The 19,228-nt window shown below is 39.3% G+C and overlaps 1 protein-coding gene across 1 annotated transcript in view; it reads left to right on the forward strand.

The window, feature by feature from the left end:
• Window positions 1-252: 252 nt before the first annotated feature.
• Window positions 253-19,228, forward strand: part of MTA3 (metastasis associated 1 family member 3) — an 87,037-nt gene continuing 68,061 nt past the window's right edge. The window contains exons 1-3 of the mRNA XM_075042796.1: window positions 253-366; window positions 2,613-2,680; window positions 4,610-4,703. Of these exons, the coding sequence (XP_074898897.1) occupies window positions 339-366; window positions 2,613-2,680; window positions 4,610-4,703 (190 nt within the window). The 5' untranslated portion in view covers window positions 253-338. The remainder of the gene's footprint in view (window positions 367-2,612; window positions 2,681-4,609; window positions 4,704-19,228) is intronic.

The following is a 19,228-nucleotide window of genomic DNA, read 5'->3' on the forward strand; positions in this document are numbered from 1 at the left end:
CGCCGGCCCCGGCCTCGGGCCGCCCCACCTGCGGCCCCGCGCCTCCGGCCCCTGTCTGCGACCCGCCCCGGGGCCGGTGCGCGGCGGGGGAGGGAGGGAAGTGGTGGGGGCGGGCGGTTAACCCTTTCCCCGCACGGGCGCCTCCGGAAACGGCCGAGGCGGCGCCGGCCCCGGCCCCGTGAGGCGCGGCGCTGTGTCCTGTGCCCGGGCGGGGAGGGGTGGCGCAGGGTGGGGGCGAGCGCGGGGCGGGGGGGCCGCGGGAGCCGCTCCCTCCTTGCCCAGCCCGGCCCGGCAGAGGCGGCGGCAGGAGGAGGAGGAGGAGGGCGCAGAGCGCAGACATGGCGGCCAACATGTACCGAGTGGGAGGTATGTGGGGACGCGGCAGCGCCCGCCCGGCGCCGGGGGGCCCTGCGCCCGGCAGCGGTGGACGGGGCTTGGCCGGGGAGCCCCGCTGAGCCGCAGGCGGTCCGCGCCGGGGCGAAGAGAGGCGCACCCGCCCCCCCTTCGCTTGGCCGCGGCCAGCGCCATGGCCCCGAGCGCGGCGGCCAGGCCCGGGCGGGCGGCGGGTAGGCGGCAGCCGGTCCCCGCAGAGGGGCCGCCGGCCTTTCCGCGGGGCGGAGGGGGAGGACGCAGGTTCCTCCCCCGCCAGCCCCGTGCGCCGGGTGGGAGGCCGGCCCCCACCGCCGAGGAGGAGAAGGGCAGCGCCGCCCTCCGCGGGGAAGGGGGGAGCGGCGCCGCCGGCTTTCTGCCCCTCTTACCGCGGCGCGGGCCGGGCACGGCCTCCCTTCGCGCCTCGCCTTGCCTCGCCTCTCCTTCCCCGGCGAGCGGCGAAGGGGCCGCCCGCCGGGCCTCCGGCCCCGCCGCCCGCCGAGCCAGCGCACCGCAGCGGGCTGCCCCGCCTGCGAGGCGAGCGAGGGGCGGCCTACGGGGGCCGTGCGCCCCCCGGCCCGGGGGCCTGCCTCGGCCCAGCCCTGCCGGCGCTGCGGCCTGGCGGGCCCCGGCGGCGTGGCGCGGGCAGCGGGCGCCCGCCCCGGGGGGCCCCCGGCGGCGCTTCCCTCCGTGCCGTACCCCGGCCTCCGCTCCTTCCCGTTAGCGGCGGAGTTCTCCGCGCCTTCCTTCGCCTCCCGCGGAGAAATAATAAATCCGGCTGCGTAACCGGGGGATTTCTGTCAGCTTTCCTGGTCACCGACGTGACCCTTGAGGAGTGTGCTCCTGCGCGACTGCTTGGCGCTGGGCAAAGGGGGGGGCACTTGGGCGGTAAAAAACAGGGCAAGCGTTTCTCTTCCCACCGCCGGTCTGTCGAAATAGACACCGATAACTTTTTGCTGCCCTCCCTTTGGGAGTGAACATGGCTGTGTTCCTAGCACAGTGGCTCAGGTGCACCGCTCAAGTTAGGTTTTCAGTACTTGGTGCTCAGAAATGGCTTGTTTCTTCCTGCTGTCTCCTCAGCAGCCGGAGCTGAGAGGGAAGATGCAAGGAAATGAGGGGTGACAGTAGTTTGAATCTCTTTCTGCCTCTCTTCTGAGATATGCTGATATATCCACAAATCATCCATCTGCATGCTCCTTCGTTAGGGCATTTAGATTGTAATCCCGTCAGCCTTTACTCTTAAAGTAATTCTTCTCGGAGTAGCGCTGTTGAAATCTGGGTAGGGGTTGCTTCTTAGGTCATCAATTCTCAGGGTTTTTTTGTTGTACTCTTAATAAGCAATTTTGAACGATATCCAGAGATCATTTTCTTTAGAACTAAATGAGCTACCTGAGGCTTGATTTCACCGTAATGTAGGGTCAAAGCATTGCAGAGGAGCTTTATACGTCATTCTGGTCCCCCCCCCCATTTTTTTAAATAAAGGTTGCAAGGTGCATGGTGCAGAAGTCAAATAGCAAGTGTAAAGTGTGGTTAGCATTTGATGGGTACTTTTTCATTTGAGGGAAACGAGTTTTGAGAAAACTATTGAAGGAAATGCAGTGCATGTCAATTCTTCATATGTTACGTGAGGGCAGCTTTCAGGATATGAGTAAACTTCCATATACTCTATGAAAATATATTAATGACACTATAAGAGATTTTGTCCTGGAAGAACCTCGCTAATCTCATGACTATTACTGCTTAATGGAGTTCGCATGTTACTACACAGAGATGACAACAAAAGCAAGTATCATAAAATGTACATTACTCATTTGGACAACTGTACTACCACAGCACCAGATAATAAATGTGAGGTAGCATACCTTATAGAAATATTTATCTCCATAATAAAGAAACTCACTACAGATTCTTAAATCTTCCCTAATTGATTGTGAGAAACTGCCGCTTTTCTATCAAGATTTATGAAGTGTGTGGATTACTGAATTACAATGTAAGCTCCAGCACAAGGCATTTAACTTTATTTCAGCATGATTATTAAAGCATGTGTAGTGCAGTTATAACCAGAATGTAGGAACAAATTATGTTAAAGTCAGTATAGAAATACTTCACTGTCTTAACATTTACTAAGAAATCTCAGCTTTTTAAGAGCTTCTAGGTTTAGAAGAAAATTTTTGCACTAATAATGATACGCTTTTACTTTTTTTTTTTCTGGTATTTCAATATCTTTCCTTTTTCCATTGCAGATTATGTTTATTTTGAAAATTCTTCCAGCAATCCATATCTCATTAGGAGAATTGAAGAACTTAACAAGGTACACAAGTATCTAAGATTCTTGCTTAACCTTTGACAACAGTCAGTGCACTCTTCAAAAACATAATGACTTCCATTCCATAAGATTTCTATTGTGGTAGAATTTTCTGGGTTTTGGAGGGTTTTTTGGTTTTTGCTTTTGGTTGTTTTTTTTTTTTTTTTTTCCCTTGAGATTTGCTATGTATTTTGTGCATGTTTCAGTTACTGAAATCTTGCTATGTGATATCCTGTAATTCTCTGTTATCTAAGGAAATGCCCAGTTGTTCATTCCTGGTGAACAGGAGTACTCTGCTGTAAAAATTTCTAAACGAAGCCTATGAATGCTTGAGGAAATGAATGAATTTAATTCTCTGTATGTTGATGACACTGTGAATCCATCTGGAATGATAGTGATCATGTAATGTGTCTGCGTTTGGATGTATGTGTAAAGACTTAGTAGGTATCAGTGAGACCTTGCAGTGATCAAATAACAGAGTATGTGACTTCAGTGGCTGTTTATTGCTCTGCTTATTGGCAGCTGTGAATGAAGGATGGGCTTTTGAAGAGAAACAGAGACTGTATTCTCTGTCTTTATAAGTGTATTTATATAAAAAATACAGGCTTTTCAGAGTGTCATTTTAGGGAAGGCATGATTATTTTTCTTCATTCTTGTACTACTAAAATGGTGTGGGATTTAATTTTTTTTTTTTTTTTAGCATGGCATATTTTTACTATTCTATCAAGCAGCATTAAAACTTACTGATACATTATGTCAAAAGTTAATGATCAAAATGCCTGTTGTGATGTAAATAATGATAAAGACTATTTTTTTTTTTTTCTGGTTAGAAAATGAATTAAAAAACTGGTGACCTGCAAATGGTTTTCTTCTTACTGATGGAACATAACACTACTCCATAGCAGACATCAACCACATTACCTGTTAGTGCTGTCCAACACAACATCCACTGAACTTGTGCATGGCAAATTATTTTGGACTTTTATTGGAGAAGAATACTTTTTATTTGCAGTAATTGAAGTGATTCCAGTCATGTTCTGAATGTAATGTTTATTATCTTTAAACTGCATTGCCATAATTTAATCTTGCTCGTGGATGGTAGAGCATAGTCATGTATTGATTTTCTTTTTTAAAATTTTTATTTAAAGAGAGTTTCGAGGCTATAGTCCAGATATCTTAATTGTGAATTATGTGCTTTCATGTGTTAAAGGCATTGAGCAAACATGGAGATGTTACGCAAATATGTAATGAAATGCTTTGCGTATCATTTTAGCGGAGATAAGGTGCTTTTTTTTTCTTTTTTGTAAGAAACTTAATTAAAACATGATACTTCTTAGTGCTACATCTTGAGTTTTAAATAAATAACTCAAGGTAATGAACTAATTTTGTACTTCTCATAACAAGAAAGAGGGTACAGTTCTTCAAATATTAGTAGCTTCCTTACATTATCAGGCTAAAGAGCATGAGCCCTGTAATGAGCCATGAAGACAACTGTGAACTAAATAGCTCTTTTATCTTATGAGCTGAAGTGAATTTTCAAATAAACCATGTTATATTAAATATGATTCCAAAAAAATGCTAGAGAACTTTGAAGTATACGTTTCTGTCTAAAGCTAGGTTGCAAAGAAATGTTCACAAGCTTCTAATACTTCTTAAGAATTCTCATGTTAACATAATACTGGCATTACATCTCTAAACAGCTGAATAGTATATAAATTCTTAGGACTAAATAATTATTAACAATACTGTTGTCTGATCTGAAATTAATATTGGCCTGTGTCAGGAAGTTTTTACTTACTTGAGTAATTCTGTTGATTTCAGCCTGACCATGTGAGAACTACTAACATGAGGGAAAATTGCAAGCAGAGGACATTTAATTTGTATTACTCAGCTAAGGAAAGATACATTCTGACTTGGTTTATCTTTCTTTTGTAGACTGCCAATGGAAACGTGGAAGCAAAAGTGGTGTGTTTTTACAGGCGAAGAGATATTTCCAACAGCCTTATAATGCTTGCAGATAAGCATGCTAGTAAGTAGATCGTATAGGGCATTTTTTCTTTCTATCGACGCCTGTTCTGTTTCTGCAGCTACTTGAAATTGCATTTCTTTGGCATGTGGAATATATATTTACATTAGGCATTAATTAATACCAGGTTAGATGCTTAGCATTATCTGATACTGGCCGTGCTCCTAGTAGTTGCTTCTGGGACTTAAGCTGTATTAAAGTGATTGAAAGTCTCCATTTGAAAAAAAAAAAAGAATATACTTTTTCATCTGGAAGATACAGCCATATTTCTTTTTTTATGTCAAAAGTAAATCTTGGGTGTAAGTCAATTTAAGCTTAAGAGCATTCATGAGGATTTGATTTGAGTTTTTTGTGTTGGACATAATCGTGTATTGCTTACTGTAAAGGATGAAATGTATTATTGGAGACTGAAAATCACTAGGGATTGTAAAATAGCTGTTATGTGCATTTATGCTAAATGTAGATATTAATCAGTAAAATAGTAGTAAGCATCATCTCATTGGTTTTTCAGAGAAGCAACAAGTGTTAATAGGAAAAAAAAGCCCCATTTTCATCATGAACTTAACTTTTTTGGTAGGTGCCATTTGGTCTACAACTGAAATATGATATTTTTTCCATAACTTTATAATTAAAATATAATTCTGAAGACAAAAACAGACCCTAAAAAAACTGAGATGTTTGAGAAAATAGTTATTTGCAAAATATTACACTGAAGTGTTAAATATGTCAACATCTGGTAAATTTCTCGCCATATACTGTTAAATAACATACTGATTATAAATGATACTTGAGTTTTCAAAATTAATACGCGAAGAAGTGATATAGGGATTATAAATCTCTGTTCTCTAATTTATTGGGATGAATCTCTTTAAAGACATTACCTGATGCCATCTTTTGTGTGCACATACATTATGGAGTAATTAGGCACTTAAATTGTAAGGTATTTTTTTAATGATTTTTTTTTTAATGATTTTTTAATAATTTTTTTAATTCTGATAGTTTTACTAATGCAAGTACTGTTAGTGAAGAGAAACAGCCAGCTTTCAGCTTTTGTTTTATTCTTTCATTGGTCCTAGAGAAGTGGAGGTGATTTGAGTACATAGTTTGAAGTACTAGCTTGGTTTTTAAAGAAAGAAGGTACATCTTGCTTATGTTCTAAGGGAATGATTTATTTGATGTTTTTCTAATATGATTGGGTACACTTTATAATTATTGGTGACCTATTTGACGGTAATCTACCTCCACAATCATTATAGTCTTTTGAGTTCTCCCATGTGAAGCATACAGAAACATAGAACTTCTAGTGAGCTTCACTAAGCTTTCCAGCGCATTTTTTTTTGTTTTTCCTTTCTAATGGAGGGGGCAGGGAAGGATGAAACAATTTTACTGGAAGTACAATTATTTTTCATTTGACTTTTAAAATGTGAATCTTTTAAGTTTTTTTGGTTGGCTTATTTTTTAGAAAAGGGTGTGTTAGTTCTGTGGGCATCATTCAATCTGGAGAAGTGAATAAGATTTTTCTATTTCCTTTGTGAGTTTTAAATTGCCATTTTGTCAGCACTTTGATATAAAGGACTTGTTGACGGTCTGTTGCTCTTCCACTATAGCATAATAGGGATTTGTTGGTGTCAGTAGAAGTACCATGGAATCTTCCATCATGTTTTCTCTATTGAGATTCTCTTGCTGTTTTTTAGTGAGAAAATAGAAACGTAATTTCTAGCTGATTCAACAAGCGTCTTTAGAATGCCTCGGTCTCACAAGTTGTAAGTCTTCTAACCCAGCATTCTTATGGATTAGGTTTTTCTGTTGACATTTCCTCTGTACATAATGTTTTCTTTCTGACCAATCTGTGGAATCTGTACAGCTGAGTTATCTTACGAGATGTATGTTACGGTTACAGGGGACAGCACATAGTGTAGGATTGCTTGCCTGGATTTTTGTACAGCAGATGTACTTAAATGTCAAATCAATTTAAATGTTTAGATGCAATGCCACAGTGTTCTGTTTCAAAATATGACGTATGTAAACAAAATATTTGTATGTTTATGTATTGAATGTTTTGGGAATGTTTTATATAGCTCTAAACATGTTGATGCTTCAGGACTTCTACCTGGATTGTTATAAAATAAATGCTAAAAGATGCAAGTTTCTTATGGAATTTAAATTCTGGTTCAGTCACTGGTTACTCCAGTGTATGTGTCTAGAGAAGTCTTTTAAGTATAAGATCTGCTTGATCTTTTCTGATGACAATTTATATTTCTGGCAATTTTTTTTTTTTCTTTATGATAGCAAAAACTGTCCTTAGTAATGCACTTTTGAAGGTTTTGGCAAGTGGGGATTGGGGTTTTTTTGTGTGACACTTCAATTTCTGAAGGTTGCATTTTATGATGTAGGTACAGTGCCATTTAATATGAGAAGAAGATAACTTTGTAAGAACATACTTTGGAGCTTCAAGAACAAATTTTCAATAACGTGAAAAAGTTTCAAAACAATTTTAAAGAATGTTTGGGAAAAATGGAATTAAGTAGATCTGTGATACTGTCACCGGTAAAGAGTCAATATACTGCTTTGGGAGTGTGTGGGGGTTGTTTTTAAGTTATCTTCAAAAAAGGTTCAGGATATTAAAAGAAACTGGGGGGGAAAGAACGAGTTTTTCTTAGGCCGTTCTAAAATACTAGGTACAGAGGAGTTCCCTTGATTTCTAAGTATCTGACACTAATCTGTGAGGAAATTGCATTTCCTCCATTTTTTCTCTGGTGTTTCTGGTGGAAGTTAATTAACAAGCATTTTTGTCTATCAGCATCATGTATGATGTCAGTCTAGATCTGGGAACAGTTCTATAAGCTGACCATAGCCACTGAAATCCAGGGGTTTGCAATGTTTTATGGGCCCTTGAAGACATTACATTTTCCCCCCTTTGATTTCTGTTACTGTAAATTTGAGTTTATGATAAGGCCAACTTGAAAACCAAAACAAAATGCTGGCCAAGATCAGGTTCTTGATCCTATGCAGCCTCCTGAACTGAGTAGGGAAGTTCTGTTGGAGTGTTAACAGCCACCACTCTTAGGTTGTAGCCATTACCATAGGGTCACTGTGCAGGGGTCATTCCTTTCTTTGTGCAGCAGAGTAAGGCTTACTTTATGGGGAAAAGAAGGAAAAGAGATGAATAGAAGACAGCAGGCAGTACAAGAGCTAGTGCAACAGATGACTAAAGTACGTAAGCAAATGCACTTGGGAGAGGTGGGTCAAAACCACTCAGGTCATTAAAACAGGTGGAGCAAACATAAATGGGTGCCATAGAGATGTTTTCTAACCAAATGGTGTGATTGAGAAATTGCTAACTGTAGCTGGATCTATAAAATTTAGATGATCCTTTACCTAAAGTGAAGCTGACATAAATATTTTAGGGCAAGGTTTTAATAGCTGAGGAGGGGGGACTATACTAGCTCTGTACCAGCACTGAGTTTGTCTTAGTGAAGGGCTTAACTTTTGTATTTCCTTTGTTTGAAATAGATTTATGCACTCAGGGTGGCCTGAGTGCATGATGCCATTTTTTACAGTTCTTTATGTTTTAAATTCTTTATCTGGTCATGTGCTATAAAGTGCTGTCATGTAATACTATGTCTGAATCATTCTCTTACTGCAACTCCTCAAACAGCTTTTGGCTAGTCAGCCACCTGGGGAGGTTATAAAAAAAATTCCTGTTGTCAGAGGCCTTTGTCTTCAGATTTATTAAGAGAGCTTGCTTTGACTTAGGTGTGCTGAGCTTCTGACTAAATGCCCAGAATTTTTCTGGGCCTGTGATAAAGCCCATGCACTATGTATTTTTTCTTATTAACAAAATTGATGCTCTTGTGAATGAGACAGTAGTCAATTTAAAAAAAAATCTGATGCATATTGTTTTCAGTGACTGAGAGATCAAAGGTAAAACTGAGATTTTTCTAGATTGCAGAAGCTCTAGTCAAAATCTCCTTTTTTCAATCTCAATTGCTCTTTGTAGACATCACTTAACCACCTTTACTTCTCACAGTTGCACTTTTTTTAGGACTTTTCTGAGCCTTTGGCTCTTGGACAGTCATATTTCCTGTCACATTGCTTTGCAAAATGGTGTTTCTGCTACAGGATTTTTGTATGTGATAGATTTCTAGGAAGAAAGGAAGAGTCCTGCTAGTGATCTGGTGATTCCTGTTGAACAGTTGGAGTCTGTACTCAGTTCTGACCTTGGTATGACACTGATGTATTGTGATCAGAAACAAATCCAGTATTCTCTCTGTACTTCAGTTTCTTTATCTGTAAAGTAATGCTCTTATTAGAAGTTCTTATTAAGGTTGGTGAAAAATACTTAATATACCAAAACATTTTTATGGCTCTTGTTAAAAGATCTCAAAGCACCTTACAAATAAAAATTAAGACTTTATTTTGTATGTTACTATCAAGAATATTCCGACAGTCCGGGAAGTGGTTTGATCTTACACAGCAGTTTTGCTGCTGTCGAGCTCTCTTACATAAAGATGCTATGTATTTATGAAAAAAATAACACTTATTTTGCATATTGTCAATCTACGTTAGCATCATAATAATTTCCAAACACTCCAGATGCATCCAAGAGAAGGAAACTGTTAATATTCCATCTGATTTTTGGGAAGCATTTTATTTTAGTAGAGCAGCAGGCTAGCAGGTGGCATAGAGGATGGCAAGAAAATGAGCTTAACTTGAGAAATATTGTTTAATATATTCAATAGTAATGCGGATTACTCATTAATATTCCCAAAGATATACAAAACTGAAATGTGAATTCCTTTCATATGTTATCAGGTTTTTTAATATATGGTTGCTGTTGCATAGTGGTAATCTTAATACACAATTCCAGGAAAAACATGAGAGTTTTTCCTGCCCTCTTCAACAATTGAAGAAATACAACTTAGAATGTTTCATTTCTCAGTATTTTTCTCAAGTGTACATAGAACTAAAACAGGAATAGGGCAATTCACATACTCAGTCTATAAGAAAAAAGTTATGTGTGTATGGAGACCCTCAGGATTCAGTAAAGAACTCCAGAGTAACGCCAGAATAACATGCCTAAACCACGTTGTGTTGTTCAGTGTTCTTTTCTCTTAGCCACATATTTGACTGTATAATTCAAAACATTTATAATCTATTTTTACTGGGATATTTTTGTCCAATCAGATGATAACACAACCAAAAACTTGGTGTTTGTTTGTTTTTTTTTTCTCCTGGTTCTTTTTCATCATAGTAGTTCTTGTACATCAAACTAAAAAGCTGTTACTCAGAAAGGATATAATGTTTCTTTAATCACAATCCCTTTTCTGAAAAATCACTTTAAGACAAGAGACTTTTCCTGTTACTTAATTCAGACCATATAATGTCTTAGCATAAAAAGTATCTTTTGACTGGAGATTTTATTTGAAACCTTAAACTGGCTTTTTTTTTTGGTCCCATTAGTTCCCTTGAATACCTGTTGTTTCCACAGCCTGTGTTTAGTTAGAAACACCTTTGGTCAAATGAATGTGAGAGACAAATGTTAATTCTTCCATTGCATATGATCCATTTTCTCCACCTTCATAATTTTATGTCTTGAAATAGTGCCTACTTTTTTTTTTTTTTTTTTTTTTTAACATGGTGAATGCTTATATTGTATCCTATGTACAACTTCCAGGGAATGAATTAAGACAGTTTATTTCCTTTACTGCTAGTGCTAGTAGAGATTGACATCCATCCTACAGAAAAGGGTGCTCAGAGGCATAGAGGGTTTTTAGTTACTCTTCCAAGGGAATTGAAGTTTAAAGAGCTGCCTTTTTAGCAGGTGGTCCTCTGAATGGAAAGAAGATACTGTATTGCATTGGTCTTGATACAGATAAAACAGAAACAAAACTTTTTGGGTCTTATTTATGGTCAAGTGGGTGCAAAAAAAAAAAAATAGTCTTTAGAGCTCAAGAGTTGAATTGATTTGCGTCTCTTGGAGTAGTGTGTAAGTGGCTCTTCCATGGAATTTAGTGGCTTTTGGAAGGTTTTCTGGTAGGTTATTGTCTGTTTTTTAACTGCACTCGGTGAGAAGGCCTCTTTCCTGCTTGCACTTAAGAAAACAGATCTGTTGATACGACTCTGTGATGAAGGGTACCATTTTTCTGGATGTTAGGTAGCCAAGAAAGGAGCTAAGGAGTGGAGAGGTGAAGTTGGGAATCAAACACAGGAGAATCTCTTGCAGCATTTATAAGGAAGAAGAAGGCTTGGCTGCTAGATATGCCGAGTGGGTGAGCAGACTTGTGTAACTGGTTCAGTGAGATACTACCTTCTTAATCGGAAGGTCTGTAAATATAAACTAGTGTTTGTTTGCAGTTTAGTGTTCCTGGCTCTGTTGTCTGCGTCCACTTACCCCCCTGGTGAGTACCCAAGAATTAGGAGAAAATGATTTTTGACCTCACATATTTGCCCTCTTTGAGGAAAAGACAAGTCTTTCAGAAGTCCGTGTCTGTGAGCAAGCCATCAGAAGACTCGGATTTGCTTTGAAGATGGGGTAGTGAACAGAGACAAAAATAAATACAGTAAGCCAGGAAGGTTTAGGAGAATAAGTTCCAATGGCTCTTTTGCCTGAGACTGGAATTTTACATGTTACACTTATTTACAGTCAACTAATAGAGACATGTAGACTAAGCACTAGCAAATTCAAGTATGTATGTTGCTTCTGGGGATCCTGAAGTCTGTGATGTGGGTGAGACACACCCTAGGAGGACCATTTAAGAATGATACAGATAACAAATTCTTCCATCAGTGGCAGAGTAGCTTTTATGCTAAGGTCTTTTTATTTTAGTGTAACTATCACTTTCACTGAAAATGAGCTTGAGGAATGGGTGGTTTTTTTGTGAGGAAGATATGACCTTTTTGATCTCCTGAGACAAGGGAACATGAAGTTTTCCTTCATTTACCCAAGAGAATGCCTTCAGTTGTAATTTATTTGGAGAGGGGGAAAAAATTCAGAACTTGCTGAAATAGAGCAGGCCTTGTCCAAAATTACATCCTTGTCACCAAGGAGAAACTTGTCTCAAGGCTCCCAATTATCCTCTTTCAAGGGGGCTTTGGGTAGTCTCATAAATTATGTGTTTTGTTCATTTGATTTTTGTGCAAGAACTGCATACTTGTGAATTTTTTTTCCCCTCAATGGTAAAAGCAATAAAGAAGCAGTAATGAGGAGCTTTTTGCTTCTGACAATATCCGAGTCTTCTTTTTGTGAATGACATTTTAGAATTAGTAGTTAACCGTAGTGTATATTGTCTCATTAACAAGTTTACTGTCAGCTCTAAGTATCTTGTGGAATTATTAACTGCTGTGGCTGTTCAGACTCTTCCTTTGGTGCAGAATGTCTTGTTAGATTGTGAATGTTAATGATCTTCTCTTACTGGAGTGAATGGATTTCAAACTAAATTCATAATTTTAGGAGTTCTTAGCTCTGATGGAAAACTTGCATAAATACTTTTTTTTCACCTGAGTATACGTGATCTGCGTTTGAGTGTGTAGGATTTTGCACATATAAAAATACTGTCCATTCTACGCAGTTAGTTTATATAACTGTATCTGAATTTTTGCATGAACTAGCAAACTAGCTAGTAACTGCTAGCTTCATCTTTTGACCTCTTAAGAATAGATTTATAATTTTTGGGTGGCCATACCTAGTTTTTTTTTTAATTCAAAAATCTTATTTTCTGAATGCATAATTTAAAAGGCTTGAACACATTGCTGCCAATCTCTGTGAATGTAAAAACAAACAAAAACCAAAATCTGGATTAACTCTGTGAGTTTGCTGTGGAGAGTGGAAAGCTGCAAAATACCATTTCATATTGATGCTTAAAACTGTTTAATATATACCTGAAATTCAGCTTTTATTGTTATTACTTATATACTGAAATTATTTATTTAGTGTGTTTGCTCAGTATGGAGGGACTCAGTGGGGTACAAAAGTTGGCACTTTTTGAGCTCTACTCACAAAATAAATTCTTCACATTCGAGTTTTTGGAAAGAGACAGCATTCACAGAAAACGGCCAAAGAATTGTGCATTCTCTGTTTCCTGTGTTCCTTAGGATTTGTTTCCCCATGGTCAAGTTTAAATACGTGCATTAGTATTACTGTACTTCTTGTTCTGGATTTCTTTTGATTTGTGGAAAACATGTAACTGTCATCTCTCAGCTGCTAACTTTCTTGCCTCCTTAATGTTCCTTAATTGTGCAGGCCAATGATCCTACACTGTGTTCTTGATGCCCTCCAAAATACTAGTAACATTTAAATTGGTATTATTGATCACAATTTTTTGTATCATGAAAATAAATAGGATGTTTCACACCTCCTAGATTTCCATAATCTTGTATGGTTCTACTCCCCCCCCCCCCCCGCCCTTTGGCTCGCAATTTTAAGTGACTCTTCCCACTTCCTCCCCAGTGCATCCACACTGTACCAAAGCACCTGAGGCATAAATTTTAGACTACAAAAACATTGCTAGGTTATCTCTATCTGTAAAGCTCCAATTAGAGATGCATTTTACATCTTCAGAGAGTTCTCTGATAGTCTAATTGAGTTAGTAGTTTATATCATTTGCAAATTTGAATGATGTAAACTCACTATTAATATAGAAAGCCTTTTTTCCCATCGCGCAGTGGCAGTTAAATGTATGAATTGGGGATCAGGCCTGGTGGTTTAAAGGCTTACCAGTGGTAATTTTTGAACGTCTATATCATGCAATGGAATGAAGTCTGGAATATTTGTCCTTGGTAATACTCGTGAATGCCTGTAACTTCACACAGGATGACAGAGATGGAGCCTATTAGCTTGGGCAAAGCACTGTGTGAGAATGAATGTAGTGCTTCCTACCCAAGCTGATTCATGCAGTGCTGAGTATATATATGGTGCGAGGTATTGTGGAAAAGGTAGAAGTAGCAGATAAGTTTAATCTATAAAGTACTTCTGTGGTTTGTCTGTAGATTCTCTTTCTGTTAAATGTAGCCTGCGCGAATAACAGGATATGGGCTCAAAGTTACCGTATATGTTGAGTTTGACATGCCCTGAACCACATGGAGTATCAGAGTGGGTGGCTGGAATGGCTGTGCTGTTTGGCCATGTGATTTGTCTTTTTGATCGATACTTTGTTTTTCACCTCAGCTACTGTTTGTAACCCTATCTGAGCAAGGAAAGATTTGTAGCTGAACCTGCTTTGATTCCGATTTTGTTGCGCTACACAAATGCTACTGCAAGGATCCTTGCAGAGAGATGTTTTGTAATAATGCAGAATACATCACTCCCAAGAGGAAAACAAGTTTGGTAAAAAGTGCAATTTTTTTCAGTAAAAGCCTGTTCTACATTATCAAATTCCTAAATGACTTTGGGGAGCTAAGCAGTACATTTTGACTGTCACCCACTGTCTGAATCCAAAACTTGTGTGCAGATTTATCACAGTACATAAGATATCTTCGCTGTGCAAATTGCGTAGTGCTGGGGTATGCATAGAGCACTATGTATGCATAAATCCAAAGGTTACGTAAGTACATGTGCGTTTTCCACTTGTACAACAGGTTAAGCATCTATCAAAAAACAGCACAACTAAATTAGCAGTCTTCCCATTTTTGATATGATGATGATAGACTTAAATTTTCATTTGTCTGTTCTTGTTTCTGTGAAGGATTGTGACAGTGATATGCGGTGCTGAAGAGAGTCATGTTTCAGTTTCCTATATTAAAAGTGCAGCTTTGTTTTGGCTTAGACCAGTGCAGAAATTGTTAGTGTTGGCCGGGTCAGTGGCCTCTAACCTAGTCCTACAGGGTACTGTGGCCTTTTGCTATGTGACAGTTCCTTTAGGCTGGATCCATTGACTGATGCTGCTGTCAGGAGTGAAATCCTCATGCTGTTATTCTCAGTAGGGCCTCAAGGGGCCAAGGATTCAGTTGCCAAGTATTATACAAGAAAAAGGGCTTTGATATATGGGCAGCTTTTGTATTTATATTTGCCTTCAAAGAGTGACTAGCTTCATATACTTTCATAATGCTCTTCCCTTTTTTTTCTTGATAATGGGGGAAAAAACCAGCATCAGAATGCTGAACATTCAACATGTATGAAGTAAATGAATGATAATTTTTGATATTTTACTTGATATTATAACAAACATGGTATGTCAATGTGTTGTCTATAAAACAAAGTACTGAGAGTAGAAGAAAAACATTATTGGTTTACTTGACCTTTGTTTCTGTTTATTTAAATAAGTGATGAAAATGGCACTTGTACTAAAGATTTGACTAGTTAACACAATGTAATGTTTATTCTTATGCTGTTTTGTTTGCTTGTTGTTTTGTTTTTCTCCACTGGCAACAGAATTAATAAATTAAAAGGTTTTAATAATTTAAAGTCATACTTTTCTCAGTTTGTATGTATAGTTCCTGTTAATTAGAATCTTAAGATCTCTGTCCATGCATCAAGGAAATCATATACTCTGGAAGATAAATCTCTAGCGTAGCTGAAGATAGAAAAAAATGATCTTTTAAGTCTTACACAGATCATCAGAGTGAATGAACTCCTCTTCTTGCTTGTCTCATCAGGTCTATAAACAGAAAAGCTTTCTTACCATGCTGGCTTTGAGCAGACATTATCTTTGATAACGTTCTTCTCATTTTAAAATCCTGCACATAGAGCTTTAATGTGTCTTGGTTAAGTTTACTCAAGAACAGGATATACAAAACCTTTTCTTTCTTTCTTTTCTTTTTCCTACTTCTTCTTTCCTTCCTGAAAAAAATCAAACAAGATTCAGCCCTCCTGGAACGAGATACTGTAGAAGATAAATAACTTGTGTTTTATAAGCAGAATCATATGCCATTCTGAGTAGGGGTAGGAAAGTGCTTGTACAATCTGTGCCTTTCTGTCTCTGCCAGCAAATTTTGAAAAGCTGTTTACCTGCTATTGAGGATGTGAATTGTATGTTAGAAAAGCAGCTTAGATCTCTGAAGCCCTGTGGTTATCATTGTCACACAGTAAAATAAAATGACAATATCTATCTTAAATGTGGACTCTGGGTTCTTACAGAAAACTTATGGGGTTTTGGTTTTCCTAGTTCTCTACGTGATACAGTTATTATTTTTTAAATATATATGCTGCATTTTGTTAAGGAGAGGCAACTATACAACTTGTTAACTAACTAGATCAGGCATACCTGTTGCCTATTCTGAAGTAAAGGCCATCTTGTTTTAACAAGATAGGAGCAGGAGGTCTGTATGGAAATGGTGAAAATGCAAGTGATGGGAAAAGTTGTTAATAGCATCAGTCTCATGAAAATGGAAGATACAGATCTCCCTTTTCTCAAAATCAGGTCTAATAATAATTCATGCAGGTTACATGGCATTTTTGCAGATAGTAATTTTTGAGCCACATGATAGATTTAAAAAATGATTTCTTGGACAGTGTCAGATTACCCATGTGAACTTTTGCTCTGTGGGTGGTCTGCCAGCCTGGATTTGAGGGTAGAACTAGAACTTTGCACTTTCTTTCCTCCCACAGCTCTAAACATATTTACACTTTAGAAAAATTACTAATTGGCTTGTGATTCAGCTGACGAGCTGGATACTAGTAATGGGACATTGAAAATACTTATCATATTTATTGCGAATAGCTGTGTTCATGGCACATTTTTGAGTCTGCGGATTGCTGGCTCTAACGAGCTGCTTAAAAAAACACTGTGCAGGACAGTTGCTTCACACATCCTGCAACGGGTTGCTACAGTTCATACTGTATATATGACCAAACACATTTTGAGCCCTGTAACAGGGTATTTTCTCATTTGGAAGAGTTTGCATTTGAATAGGTGAGACAGAAACCAGGTTAAGTGGGAGAGAGGGGAAAAATCTAGTTTAGATTTATGGTGCAGAATTGCCAGCTCTTTCACCATTGCCTGCATGTCATTGTTTTCATGCTTCTGTGGGACCCATCTGTACTGTAGTGTTGTCATAAACTGGTTTGCAGTGCTGAATAATAGGGTTAATGATTACTCTTGCATTTATTCATGTCGCATTTAATTTATTAGGATATATTTATTAATGTAGGGCATCATGATTCATACCACTTATGAAGGTAATCCTTCCCTGCCTTCCACCCACAAGCTCCTTGCTCAAAAATTTCCAAAACCAGTTATCCAAAAAACCCATCTATCAAGTTTTGGAAGGTGGAGTTTTCTGGTAATGAAAACCATGATAGTTTTCAATACATATTTTTGCTCCAGGCCTATGATAAACGTGAGGTAGCTAACCAGTTGCTTATAGCTGACTGTCATCCTAGGAATTATTATTATTGTAACATGCTACTTGCACAAGTACTCAAAAAAACCCTTTTGCATGATTTTAGAAACAATTTTTATTATTGGAGAGTAGGTGTGGCATATTAGTTCTTAATGATTGTACAGTGTAATTATTTCTTTGTTTTGTGACCTCCTTTAGAAAAATAATGATGAGGTAGTGTGGAAGGATCACCTGGATAATTGTGTAAGAAGGCTGGATAACCCCTTAGAGGACACGTGTGTATCTGTGCTATCCAATAGGAATTAAAAGTACACCTGTTCCCTGTAAACACAACCGATCAGTCTTTTTTTTTTCTACCTGCAGAATTGCTCAGATTCACACTTTACATAGTAATATGCTGTCTGAATGACTCACAATCCATGGAATTTGTGCTTTAGATTTCTAACCCTATCTGACAGTAACAGCAAGTATCAAATTGATGTTATATATTCTAACAGCCATCTGAACATTGTACTAACAGATGTGGTATAAGTAAAGCTAGTTAATTCAGCTTTGGTAAACACTTTCTCAGTCAAACTGACAGTATAACCATGCATAGTCCAGCTCACAGTGGTGGCTAAACTGCTTTACTAACAGTGCCTAAGGGGTTAAACATCACAACCAAGTTAGTACAACATGTGGCAAGAAGCCTCACTCAGATGAGCAAATTGGCCAACTGCTCACCTAAGAGAGCTCTTCATTCACAGTCTGAATAGTGTTGTTCAGATGGTTATACTTAGCGTTTCTCTTTTGTACTCAATTTGGCAGTAAATAGATTTACTCTCTCTCCCCCAAAATCTATGTTTATAATTCTTACTGCTGTAACATCTAACTGCCAAATGCGCACTTGATGTTTTTGCCACAACCAGCTAAGCTTACAAGAGACTTACATGCAGCCGTCTTCCCTTTGATGTGTGTGGTAAACTTGCTGCTGTTCAGCATTGTCAGCTTTTTATCTGTAGGTTTTAAAATATGTTGGTGATATCTATGATGTATATAATTTTGGGGCTGAGTATAGAAGAAAAAGGTATACAGGAAAGGAGAAAAAGTTTAGAAACTTTTCTGAAAGTAAGGCTTAGTGGCATTCTTTGAACTGAAATTTACACTGATAATTGTAAAGGTATTTTAACAAACTTAGTGAAACTGCTGTAACTCCACAGATTGTGGTAGTGATTTAAATCTCTTCATCAAAGCTTGCATAAGCCGGATGCAGCGAAGCTGAGGTATGGTTTCAAAATTAGAAGCAATTAAGTTTAAGAGGTAGGAAGTTAATGCACCTCAGTTTTTGGTTACATTACTGATTTAATTCAGCATTGGTCTGTGCTGCTGTTGAAAGGAGTGGTCTTGGTTTTTCCCATCATGTCTTCCCAGTGTAAGTCTCTTATTCCTGCTTTTTTCTTTTGTGCCAGCAGTAGCATTTTTGGTAGGCACACCAGGCCAAGGAATTGGAGTTGATCAGGATTAAGGGACAACTAGGTGAATAAAAAACTAATTGCGTGGTCTGAGCCAGAGGGTGGTGGTTAAGGGTTCATACTGTGTGTGGAGTCCCACAGGGATCTACACAAGGAGCCGTCTTCATCAGTGACTGGAGCAGGCAATGTGGTACCCTCTCATCGTGTTCACAGGTGACACCACACTGGAGGGGGGTGACCAGGTGATATGCTTGAGGGAAGGGCTGGCAGTCAGGGATTCCTAGAAAGCAGGAGGAATGGTCTGTGGAGAGCCTGAAAATATTCAGCAGGGACAAATGCCAAGTCTTGCACCTGGGAAGGAAGAGCCCCTGGCAGGGGTACAAGCTGAGGACAGAGGGGCTTGGGGGAGCAGCTCTGCAGGGAAGGCCCTGGGGGTGCTGGCAGACAGCAACTCCCTGGCAATGAAGTTGGCAGACAGCATCCTTGGCTGTATCACCAGGCGCATAGCCAGTAAATCAAGGCAAGTGATTATCTTCCCTGATTATTCAGCACCCGATTATTGCATCACATCTAGGTACCGCATCCAGTTTTAGGCCCCTGATATGGAAGGTTGCTGATAAATTGGAGCAGGTTCAGCAGAGGCCACCATGATGGGCACTTGTCCTGCTAGGAGAGGCTGTGGGGATTGAGCCTGTTCAGCTTGGAGAAGGGGTGGACTCCCAGTGCCTATGGGGAGGTTATAGAGAAGATGGAGTTGGACTTTTTGCAGTGACTAAGTTGAAACAGGAGTGATTCAGA

The sequence above is a fragment of the Buteo buteo genome, chromosome 12, assembly GCF_964188355.1.
Source record: "Buteo buteo chromosome 12, bButBut1.hap1.1, whole genome shotgun sequence".
NCBI classification, from domain to species: Eukaryota; Metazoa; Chordata; class Aves; order Accipitriformes; family Accipitridae; genus Buteo; species Buteo buteo.